The 12,902-nt window shown below is 32.0% G+C and overlaps 2 protein-coding genes across 2 annotated transcripts; both read right to left on the bottom strand.

Moving 5' to 3' along the window:
* Window positions 1–459: 459 nt before the first annotated feature.
* On the bottom strand, window positions 460–4,111 carry LOC108197765 (UPF0548 protein At2g17695). The gene is made up of 5 exons (XM_017365460.2): window positions 3,986–4,111; window positions 3,419–3,503; window positions 3,164–3,340; window positions 2,887–3,085; window positions 460–755 (listed from the first exon to the last, which is right to left on the bottom strand). Exons 2-5 carry the CDS (start codon window positions 3,475–3,477, stop codon window positions 573–575), a joined length of 618 nt encoding a protein of 205 aa, XP_017220949.1. The 5' UTR covers window positions 3,478–3,503; window positions 3,986–4,111; the 3' UTR covers window positions 460–572.
* Window positions 4,112–5,606: 1,495 nt separating this feature from the next.
* On the bottom strand, window positions 5,607–6,960 carry LOC108197398 (uncharacterized). Its single transcript, XM_017365005.2, has 3 exons — window positions 6,623–6,960; window positions 6,270–6,534; window positions 5,607–6,078 (listed from the first exon to the last, which is right to left on the bottom strand). The coding sequence occupies exons 1-3, from the start codon at window positions 6,756–6,758 to the stop codon at window positions 5,859–5,861; spliced, it is 621 nt and encodes a 206-aa protein (XP_017220494.1). The 5' UTR covers window positions 6,759–6,960; the 3' UTR covers window positions 5,607–5,858.
* Between the last annotated feature and the right edge of the window lie 5,942 nt (window positions 6,961–12,902).

Below are 12,902 nucleotides of genomic sequence, written 5' to 3'. Positions count from 1 at the left end.
GTGGTTTCATTATGTGCTTAAAGAATATAGACCTGAAATGCTAAGAATTACGATACAAACCTAAGGAGAAATCTTTTCGTGTTGGTTTTTCATTCTTTCTCATTTAATATTTAGTTTTTTTCACATATTATTCTCATTTAATAGTTCCCTACATTATCCACAACTACCCCACTTCAGAACTGAGACCAAAATGCTAATAACTATATTTAATATTCAAGTTTCCAACTCTTACTAACAAAATGCATATCAATCCTGTAATTAAACTAATTATCAACATGATTATTGCTTTTGCACTATATCACACTTTCTGTTCATCCCGATTTGTAAGTCACTAAGTGTGAAAAGTTGATGCCACCATATCGTTCAATATATGTCAACCAATGTGCGACTTTGACAACGGCATTCCTGATTGAAATGATGGTCAACAGTTCACCTATAGAATTATTGACTCCAGAAACAGCCTATTAATCTTTGTATATAAAGTTAACTGAAAATATTCAAATTATACAGATCTATAGGACATAATATTTGCTAAAAGTTCAAAATAAAAAGTGACAAGGATATTAAGTAATTTAGTTGGAAGATACATAATTTTGCATTGCAGAACTAGATTGATTAGCAAAGTACTTTTGTCTGAGACGCGCATATGGATACCCAATTCGCGAGATAAAGTGGTCCGGCTTTGAAAAAGAAAGTATCTCATACCAAACTTGATTGTTCTCGTCTAGCTCAACTGAGAAACGCTCTTCACCAGCCTGTTTTCAACAAAGGAATATATTACATTAACTCTTTGTTACTAAAAAGATATACAACCAAGTAAAATCTTAATATTTATTATGCAACTATATTGTTTGAGGGTATTGAGCACAAAGCTAATAACTTATTACAGCAACTATAGAGTACTAGAGGTATTTACATAAACTTGATGAATGATTTGATTGCTAAAGTTAAAACAATAAAAATGCACTGAACACACCAGTTTAGCAAATAACCAATGAAAGGATAAGCATGACCACAATTTCTGAATGTCAGCCCCACCAATTAGTCACTAGTTTAAACACTAGACTTGGCTGATGCATGCAACAGATAAGCTGGAGCTATAACAAATTATATCCAATTGATAGATAACATTAGAATGGTTAACTGCTAAGCTTTTCAGGTAGCATTAAAAAGTACATAAGAAACTCAGACTGCTTTATTTTACAGCAATTAACGAAAATGGAACCAATAGTTATAGGGGCTGTTTGGACAAGCTTAAAAGAAGTGACTTCTTGCTTAAACTAGAGAAGTGGAGCAGAAGTGAAAAGTAAATAAGTTAATAAAGTGTTTGGAAAAGAAGCAGAAGTTGTGAGAGAGAAGCTAGCATTCTCAGCTTCTTAAAAGTGCTTCTACTTTTTTACACAAACGGATCAAGAGAAGCAGAAGCCAGAAGCAGCTTCAGCTTCTCTTAAACAAACAGGGCCATAGTATCCCAAATACCAATGTGAAAAAGAATTTGTTTTACATTGTCATTTCCATTTCTTCAAATCTACTTGGATCCATACAAATTACTTGTGATTATCATTATTTTTCATCTTCCTTATTTACTGACTGTCAAATCAGAAGTACAAATAACAAACTTTAACCATTCCTTTCTATCTAGTTTATAAGGTTTATGTATATTATGTGTGTGAATTTGTGTATAAAATTGTGGGTGAGTGTATTGCTGCCAAGGCACAACCACATGACAGGGACATCAACAACGCTAACAGAAATCGAGATTATTTTATTAACATTTAGAGATGAATAAGACCCTGGAAATAATTGAAGAAATTAGGGATTTTTGATGGAGCAGTGAAATCTACAGATTTTATGGTTCAATTCAAATCACAAGTAAGTCCCGTGTCAAGAAAATTATGGGCTCGGTTACTTACTGACTTGATCACTTTACAAATTATATGATCAAATTTTGTTTGTACATGTATTTGATATATCTTGTTTTCTTATGTGTAGTAATTTTCACTTTGTACATAATCGCACACATGTACAAACACAAGCCGGGAGTCTTTATGAAAACATCCTCTTCATTCTTTTGAATGAAGGTAAGACTCCAAAAATCTTACCCTCTGCGATAAGTGGGACATACTGGGTACATTTGGTTTGGTTTATAAGATTGACACCTCTGAATAGTCTAAAAGTTGCATGATATCACTTGGAGATCTATTCAGATATGAAACTTTTTATCAATGTGGGATTCCAACAATAATTTTTCACTTTGGAATGTTCTTATTACAACCATTTGCAGCACTACAGAATATTTTCCTATTAAATTCGGAATAGCATTAATTGAAAATTTACAATATCCGAGACCGAGAGCAATAGACCAACCTACATTACCAGACTTGGTATGTATGAACAACAATTGTTAAACAACTAAAACCGAAAGAAAGTCAATTATATATAGCTAATAGCATTAATGCATAAATGTCATAACTGTAGCTGTTGATAGAAAAAACTATGGCATTTTTTACGAACTGGACACCGTTCCTCTTGCACAAGGAAAAGGTTTCAGGTTGCAAAAAAGGTAATAACAGTTGAGACTAAAGAGTAGATGCAAGTTGAGTTATATACATGGGGACTTTGGTGCTTAACGAGGTACACTTCTTTGTGACAAACAAACAATGCAGTTTAAATGTTCTGACAATGAACCTCTTGATGATTTTAGTAAAGGTGAATTTGAGAATTCTTTCCAAAGACTACTGAAGATCAAGGCCTCATTCAAGTAAAAAATAATTATGATGAGTTTGGAAAACAAAACTATTTTCTAGTAACTCATATCTATTGGCATGACTAAAAGCCCAGGACTTGCAGTGAATACATGCTCAGAACTTGCAAAGAAGCACTAACCAGTAGGTGTCCTTTGAGGGTACCGCTACCGAAACTGAAAGAGGCCACAGGCTTATTAGCCATTTTGCTTTCATTTACAAACACAACCTGCAGGGGCATCATGATCCATGGTACAATCTCTTTGACACAAACACACAACTTCTCCCCTGTTTGGACTGGAGTCTGAGGATCAACAAAAGCCCAATTCATTCCGAAATGCCTACAAACCAAATTTCCATTAGATACCAAAATATCCTTTAAATTAAATTAGCTACTATCCAGAATTTTATATACTCACTTCCAAGTCTGCAGTGCAGTCTTGCCTTTCTCATAAGTCTCAGGCCCCGAACCCAGTAAAACTTTTGCGTGATTAACAAAGAAACCATCTTTACTAAGCTCCTCATTTTCTTGAAGCGAAGACGCGGGCTTCGCACTAGCTCCTTTATATTTAATATCGTAATTAAAAGCAACAGACCTAGAAAAAAATCGCCAATCACACTCATTAACTCTCTAAATTCATAGCTATAGAAATCAACTTAATTGCTTGCATTACTTGTTGATGCACGACTTCTGTTCTTCCGGTGATGGACACGCCCAACGCAAGAAATCCATGTCTATCACATCCACCAACAATTACCCTAACAAATGAAATCAACAAACAATTAGGCCTTAAACAGCCACTTAATCATTATCGCCATTATTATTAATTTATTATGATTATCATCCCGTAGATTTTACATTGCCTCTATTCCCTTACAAGACACACATTTGACATGTTTTCGGCTAACAAGGCTAATCCAAACACGGACATCATTAACCTAAATGCAGTCTAAAAATTACTCATAAATATCGAAATTCAGAACTACAGGTGTCATATTAAGTTAATTAATCGACAATTAGCACCGCAGAATTCAGCATCGCACAATTGTACTTCAAAATTAGTAACTGATTTCACGAGGGAAATTGTTCATGTGTAATTATGTTCATTTCATCAGGTGTATTAACAATTAAAAATGTAATAATTGATATACAAGCTGCAATTAATAATAAAAAAAAAACCAAGATAATTGGGCAACAAAGTAAAGAGACGTGAATATAAGCGAGATTGTCGCAAACTGACCGGAAATGTGAGCGGAGCTGAGTGAGTGTGTAGTTGAAGGGTGGAATTATGGACTGTTTGATAAACCTTGCCCACGAATTTAGTGGCGGACAATTTTATTTTATTTTTTATAAGATTAGCAGCCAGTTTTGGAATAATAGAATTTATCATGATTTTATAATAATATTTTATATTCTTGTTCGGTAAAAATTGATAAAACAGTTTTTTCATAAATAATTTTTTTTTATTTCAAATCACATACATTTAAAACATGTTTAGAATGCTATATTATGCTTTCCTTTTCATTTCCCTCGATCTCCCGTTTTATATGAACCTGTTTGAGCAACATATTTTTTAAGAATGAAATGTTTGCCTTTAATTTGAATCATGAAAAGTGAAATAATTATTACACTATTATACAAAAGTGTATTTATAATTTTATATAGAGGTTGTGAATAAAAGATTTATTCCTTTCGAAAATTCAACCAAAAAAAAAATAACTGAAATAAAATGGGATGAGAATACTATTTTGTTATTATTGAAAATTAAATTTCATTATGTCTATTCGCAACTTTAATCTAGCCACTTTAAAAGTATATACCTTTATTATAATTTCAGTTCTTCATTCGTATGTCATCAATATCATTATATAATAGAACGGTATATTAATATCGAAAGACTTGTGAAACTGATGTGTATCGTAACGTTTTACATCATTCTTTTATGAGAATCGATGTGATGTCTTTCTTTTGTTTATGAAATTGATATTTTTGTTTTTGTTTTACATCAATTTTTTTAATGCTTAGTGATAGGGTTAATGCTTAGTGATAATTTTTGGTTTCTCGTTCAATCCACAATGTTAATTTATCATTCATTTTTTTTTTAATCCACAATGAATGTCAATGAAATTTTTGGTTTCTCGTTCAATCCACAATGTTAATTTATCATTCATTTTTTTTTTTCTACGGTAAGGCTTGATTGTATGACTAGTACTCTGAATCTGAATTATCTGTTTCATTTGCTAGATAATTTTATTGACATTCATACCACTTGCTTAGTGATAGGGTTAATGCTTTGATGATGACCCAGCTTTCACTTTTTGAACGAGAGCCTGTTTTGTATCATTTTGAACTTTCAAAGTCAAAAATATGTATCTGTAAAAAAAAAAAAAGTCAAAAAAATGTATATTTGTATGAGAAGTTAGCGTTATGCCGTTATCAGTTATCACAACATTGTGGACACTACTCATTGGCCAAAAATATACTCCTCCCGTGATCCGTCCCTCAATTGTTTACCGGGGACGGAAATTCGGCACGTATTCAATTGTTCATCGATTTATATTTTGATTAACTAAAAATTATCTATTCATTAATAAAAGAAAAATGTTAGGGACCTCAAAAAATTGTCCCAAATTTTTTTCCCAAATGAGGTGTCTAATCCTGATTGGTTGCATTTACTCCCAAAATAATGAGGCCCCTTGTAGATTAAATCTTTTGGGGTACCTAGCATTGCTCTTAATAAAATGTCCGACAAAATTCCAATAAATCATAAATCATATTAATTCCGATTCTCAATTTTTTCGATAATCTGATATAGCTTCACAAGTTATTGTGTATTGGCTTACCCAATGAAATCTTAGTAATGATATTAAAAAAGAAATATTTATTCGAGTATATAACCATTCCATAAAAAGATTGAACAAAAACTATGAAATTAATTTACGAAAACAAAACTATACTACAAGAAGCATTCCATTTTTCTCTTTGCTTCCAAACTTCGTTTTTTACTATCTTTCACAACCTAACATTCACTATATTTCCCATAAAGCTTCAAACCACCATAACAACAAAATTCAAAGCAGGCAACTTCAAAACGACGTCGTCCCATCCCCCAACTACGAAATACACCTGGTGGAGTAAGTGGAAGGGGAGTAATCCACTGAAGGCGCACCATACACCCTCGGATGATCACTTTCCAATCCATAGTCCATCATCGGACGGTACTCAAGATCTTCATCATGATCATGCACAAACTCTGGGAGATCAATCTCGTTCCTCCTTACATGGTCCCACAAGTAATCTACTCTGCTCACATACCTCAGTTTCCCATACAACCTGTACAAAACAAAATCAATCCGTATTAAAATCTTTCGTAACTGACGGAATCAGAATTTCGAAAAACATAACATTAATATTTACTAATATTTTTTTAACAAATATGATTAAATTAATTCAGAGAAAATTAGGTGTGATTAATTTGAAAAAGTCGAGAACAATTTTAGCGTGAAAACAATTATTTCACGTACCCTGAGGAGAACATGAAGCGGCCAAAAGTGGCGAGAAAGAGCCTGGACTGAAGTCCCGGGTGGAGAAAATAGACAGCCTGGAGATTGTTGATGACGGTGGCCGGAATCGCGTCGTGAAACGATCGGAGGGCGGAGATTCCGGGGAAATTCTGGCTCTTTTCGACGTCGGTGTGGACGTAAAGAACGGAAAACGAGCGTTTCTCAAGCTCCGGGAATATCTTGTCTTCCAAGTATTTGTTCACCCCGTCAACGCTCACATCTCGAGCTAATAAATCAAAAAAAAAATTAATCGAATACAAAACATGGTGCCCATGCATGTGATAAACAAAAATAAAATAAAATAAAATAATTACCAGGGAAGAATTTGGCGAGGATGCGAAGGATGATATGACCACGTTTGTCACGGCCTTGGATCTTGAAGACTTTGAGTTTATCCAGCAGTTGTTGTTGTTGATTCATAGACGATGAGGAGTCAGTTGAAAGCGGCATGTTCAGTTGTCTTAATTAAGGTTTGTGTGTGTTTTTTGTGTGTGTTTTTGAGGAGGGGTTGAATGAAAATAATCGAATTTATAAAGGGAGAAAAAGAGATGAGTAATATAATAATAATAATAAGATTATTATAATGAGTTATCGAATAGGGAAAGGGATTGGATTGGGGATGGGAGATGAGTGATTGTAAGAGGGAATATCCGGAGCATCTTCTTTTTTCCTTCTGGACTTTGTAGTTCACTTATGCAGTTACGCCCATCCCCGTGCTTTACTCGTTTCTGTGGGCCCGCCTCTTTTGTTTTGTTTCTGTATAAATTTATTTTATTTTATTGGGATTTTTCTTTTTAGGTATTTCTGTAATTGTGTTTTGTGGGAATTTGCTGGACTTTTATACTCCCTCCGTTTCTTTTTTCTTTTCCTGTTTGTAATGTCGGTACTGTTCATAACAAGAGATAAATTACCAATTTACATCTAATCTACAAAACTAAATATAGTCATGAGTGATCTTGTTAGATTCGTATTCACGAGTACTTTAATACGGTGAAATTTTTATATTTAATGCTACTATGAAATGAAAAATATTAACGATCAAAAGTGTGTGTTGGCAAACGTGAAAGTACAAACAGGAAAAGTATTTAGAGACGGGGGGAAGTACTTTTTTGGGAGGCAGGGATGTAGATGGCAAATCTTTTAGAAACAACGGGTATTTATCGACGGGATTTTTGAAATCCGATTTATTTTTATATATATTTTTTAATCGAAGTGTATATGATAAATTATTAAAAGTAAAATACTATATTACTTTAAATATGAATAATTGGAGAGTTTATGAATATAGTAAATATATTAGTTACTAAATAGCTAATATCATAATAACTAAATACTATTTTAATATTAAAATAAATATGATTTTCACTCCGATTAATCTCCGATTTCCAATTAATCCCTGAGTCGGTAGCTCAGCCGATTATGTTCAATTTCCGATTTCTATAACACTGCTCATCAAACACAATTATGAATAGTTGTAAGAATATTAGTTTTTGTTAAAATTTAACTTCTTGATTTTTATTTCTGACGAAAAAACCTTTTTCATTTTTAATATTTTAAAATAACAAAGTCTAACGGCATCTCCAAGACACTATAAATTTAATTAAAATGGACAAGAAAATTTATTAAATAAAAATAATTGACTATGTACAAAAAAGTCCCCACCCCAACACATATTTTTCTTATCTAAACTTTACTATTTTTTGTTATTGATGTTAATTATATTTGTCGAACCTCTTCCTCTCTTGATCCTAAAATTTTAAATAATTTATTTTCTTATTAATATTGCTGTAGAGTTGGGTTATGTGAAAATTCGTTTTTAAGCTAGAGAAACATTGTTTATAGTTTTTAAATTTAATTATAATTAATATGTTTGATGTTTGATTATCTTATGTAATTTATAATTTATAGTGTACCTTAAACATCATTATCAATTAATCGTTAACATTTATCGATTTTAACAATCATTAAATTATATACTAGAACGAAGGGGCCGTTTGAGTAAACTTAAGAAAAGTATGTCTTCTTTAAAGTAAAGAAGCTGATCAGAAGTGAGAAATAATTAAACTTATAAGTGAGTAAACTGTCTGGGAAAAAAATTAGAAATCCTGAAACAAAACTTAGCATTCTTAGTTTTTCATAAATACTTCTCATTTTTTACCCAAACGGTCAAGAAAAGTAGAAATGCCTCCTTGTCAAAACAAGCCGGAATTGCCCTTCCCCAAACATGCACATCGTGTATCTCAATTTATAAAAGTAATTTTTGAACTTTTAAATTATATTATAGAACATAATTTTCAAAGCGGGGATGTTCAAAATACAGTTAGAAAAAATTGAAATTGTTGGATTATATTTTATTCAATTTTGACCGGGCTAAAATTCAATTTAATCATTTGCAGAATGATTTGATATGATTATGGACACAAACACAACATCTCGCAGGTTAAATTTAATATATCAATATTTCATATTATTTTAAGAGATAATTGCAATTCAAACTCTGTAACTTTCGTTCGAAAACGATATTGCAGCCATACTTTTGAAAACTCAAATCGCACCTCTTATCTTTACATTTCAAGAACGATACGCACCCCTCCGATAAATTCCGTTAAAATATCCCTCCGTCTCAATTTACATGTCATTTTTGTTTTTCGAGAAGTCAAATAGACTAATTTCGTTACCAACTATTAGAAAATATTTATTTATTATTTTAGAAAATAGAAAGTTACATATTAACATAGACTAGATTTACTTTTTGACGTTATTTTTTTTTAAATTTTTGTTTAATTAAGCTATCCCCAAGTCAAAATAATTTTACATATCAAATAATTTTAAATTTTTAGTGTGTGTGTATTAAGTACTTAAAATATACACTATTTTAAATATAAAAAATAAATATTATGTGATATTTATTATAAATAACACATAAATTTATATATTGAATAAAATATATAAATTTTAATTTATTCTCTTTGAAAAATTGAACAAATTTTTTTTAAAAAATATCATCAAAAAGTAGATCTAGTCTATTTTAATATGTAACTTTTGATTTCCTAAAATAATAAATAAATGCTTTCTAATAGTTGGTTAAAAATTAGTCAATTTGACTCCTCAAAAAGTAAAAGGGACATATAAATTGAGACGAATGAGATATTTTAATAGAAGTTAACAGAATTTAACGGAGGGGGTGAGTATCGTTTTTGAAATATAAATATAAGGAGTGCGATTTAAGTTTACAAAATTATGAGTACAATATCATTTTTGAACGAAAATTCAGAGGTTTGGATTGCAAATATTTAGTTTGCAAGAGCATCCCCTTTGGTAAGATAAAAATGGATTAAAATAAAGTGTGATTTGATTTGGCTTTTGCTTTTGTGATTTTGAAAACGAAGTTAAAGCACTAAAGCAGGATTCAAACAGTACTCGGTCATATCAAATGGAGTATTAAACAGTAGTATCAGCTCTGCAGTGATGTTGGATATTGGATGTCATTTCTCCATTTACAAGTCGATTAAGTCAAAAGTAGTACTCCCTCTATGCCATCTAACAGTGTACGTTTCTTTTCAACTGCTCGACACGTATTTCAATGTTCTTATGAAATATAGTTCCGTAATTTATTTTTGAGATTTTCTTTTTCAAATATAAAATCCAAACTTTAATTCAAAAAAAAAAAATTTTAAAAATATATTACACAACTACACTTTAGAGGAGCATTAAAATCCGTGCCGCGTCTCCGTCCCCCAATGTATCCTACTCAGGGGGACGGAGGGAGTATCAGTACTGCACCTAGGTAACTAGGGCTATTTCCGTTCCGATCATTTTTTTATATATTTTTTTATTTTATAAAATAAAAATATAGGATTTTAATTCAGAAAATTTTAAAAGATTATTACATCTCGTGATGCACATAAAAATTAGAAGTTCTACTTCTTTTAAGATGGATGGATTTAGGTTATTCTTAAATGAAAGTGAAAGAGGAAAAAGCATGAAAACATTTGCTGCCAAAAAAATCTGCTTAAACAGAATTTAGAACGGTGGGAAGCCAGAAGGCTGTTTGGTTTAACTTATAAGTAGTTCTTATTGCTTATAAGTGAAATGTTATTAATAAAAGAAATAATTTTTTGTTTTATATGTTTATATAAATTATTTTATCTCTACAACTTCTTAGCTATAGAAATTATTACTATTACTATTACTATTACTATTATTATTATAAGATATTATAAACAATTTTTTTATTGTGATTAATTTATTATTTGAAAATAAACAATTGAAAATTTTAGAATTTCCAACTTATCAAATTTTAATTTATAAACCACATGTTGATCTCTATCACTTCTTTACACAAGGATACTGATTCTAAATTGTAAAAACAAAACCGGCGAAAAGCAGCATTCAAACATGCCTATGTATGGCATATGGTTACCAAGATTTGTGGCAGACATAAATAATCAATTATTCCCACTTATTGGACCACCTAGTTTCGGGATCTGAGCTATACAAATTTTAACTATTCTTGTTATTTTTAAAATATAAAATGGACTATACTAGATAATTCAAATTATTTTTTCAAAAATATTTTAGGATACATTAATTTGAGATAATTATATTGATGAGATTGATCTAAATGCAGATCCATTAAATAATGACTCAATATCCAATTGCAAAATGATACGTGAAATTTGGAATTTTTTTGAATATTTTTTGTTGAGGTACCTGACATTTTCCATATAAAATCGAGTTTATCATCAATTTGCGACACCCAATAGCTAGAGTCATGTCATTTAGGGGAGAGCGGATGTGAGTTTGGTGCGATTTTACCTGAACCCCATGTCCCCAGTTTTAAAAATAAAAAATCTCAACCATAATCTCATTGTCGGTTTCGATTTCAAAACCTCGAATTCGGTTTCTCTTGGTTCAGTTTCGGTTAAAAATCGCATGAAAAGCTTCAACACTAAGTGAAGCTCCAACACAAATCAGTTCATCCGAGTCGAAGCTCCAACACCAGGTGAAGCTTTGTTAAGAATTTCACAAGGAGACAACATGTTTATCGTACACTTGCAATAGAGATTAAGAATAAAATTAACTAAGAAACCTCCCACCCCGAAACATAGAACTAAACATCAGTTTGGGGAGCACAGAGTTACCTTTTTATAATTTATAAATAAAAATAAGTGACATTCTGGTACAACTAAAGCATTCAAATTTTAAGGCTCCTACTCACAGAATTCCGTTTCTTAAAAAGTGCTTCGTACTTCAACTATGATGAATGGCATGTTTGCTTTGTTAATATAGCAAGGCACAAGATGTCAAATAGCAGTTGTTATATTTTGTTGGAAGTTTGTCATTTTGAGCACAAATTTGAGTAAGGCTCAGTTACGTGTTCGTGGCGGGTTATGCTTGGATTATGTTCTCCTCCGAGAGAACTTTCCAATGCATGTTTATTCACTCAAAATGATTAAGGAATGGATGAGTTGTGATGATCCAAAGTTGCTTCCTTAGAAGTGGAAAGTTGGAAAAGAAACTAGTGTCCCACATAGAAAAGAAAATGGGCCTTCCATGGCTTTATATATTAGAACACATATGAGGTGTTTAACTTATGTTTAGTGCTCCACCACCTACGTGCGCGCAGGGGTGCAAATTGTGGGATTTCGAGGGAAATTTCGTGGCTTCGCAAGCCTCGGGCTTTTCCCGCGTGTGTGGCTTCGCAAGCCTCGGGCTTTTCCGCGCGACCTGCGGACACGAATGCAGGAAATTAATTCTGATTTGATTTCGGATTAATTGCTTGGTTTAAATTAATTCGTTATACTTTGCACACACGTACACAGTTCGGTTTTTAAATTTTTATTTTCGATTTCGGTTTGATTTTTTACAATTTTTCGCGATTTCTGTTTCGAATTTATTCGGGTTTTCGCTCACCTTGGTGCCATTCATTACTACTCCCTCCGTCCCCCTCAATTGTTTACATTGGAGGGGGACACGGAGACCAAGACATGTATGAAAATTGAGTAAAGTTAGATGAAAAGTGGGTAAAGTAGTGGGACCTATCAATATTTAATAATAGATTCGAGATAGTGGAGGAAAGTAGTGGGTGTAATAGTAATTTTTATTGTTAAATATGAGATAGTGGAAGAAGATAGTGGGTGTAATGATGAGAAAAACTTACTATTTATAGTAATGTAAATAAATGAGGGAACATCCCAAAATAGTAACCGTAAAGAAATGAGAGGGACAGAGGGAGTAGTTTATATCCAAGATCCCGGAATTAAAGAGATATATCTCACTGTACTATAACAGGAAGAGTCCGAGTCTAGGCTCATATTACATCATACTCCTATCACCATTCTTTCCCGACTATGTTGAGTTGTTGATAACATTCATCTGTTCTGCACATGAAAAACTAATACTCAGTTGGGCACATTCGGTACTGTGCGCCCTCCCGCAGTTTAGACTTTCTCACCATCCGGTCTTCTGCCAAATGTTTGGTCCGGTGTCACATTAAGAAACATCCATTTGCCAATATTATAACATGGTGACTCCAAACTCCGATTAATTCTAATAATTTTTTTTATTAATTTATCAATTATATTTCGATTT

Source organism: Daucus carota, chromosome 8 (assembly GCF_001625215.2).
Source record: "Daucus carota subsp. sativus chromosome 8, DH1 v3.0, whole genome shotgun sequence".
Classification (NCBI taxonomy): domain Eukaryota; kingdom Viridiplantae; phylum Streptophyta; class Magnoliopsida; order Apiales; family Apiaceae; genus Daucus; species Daucus carota.
Note: the sequence above shows the minus strand (reverse complement) of the source record. Positions and strands in the feature narration are given on the sequence as shown.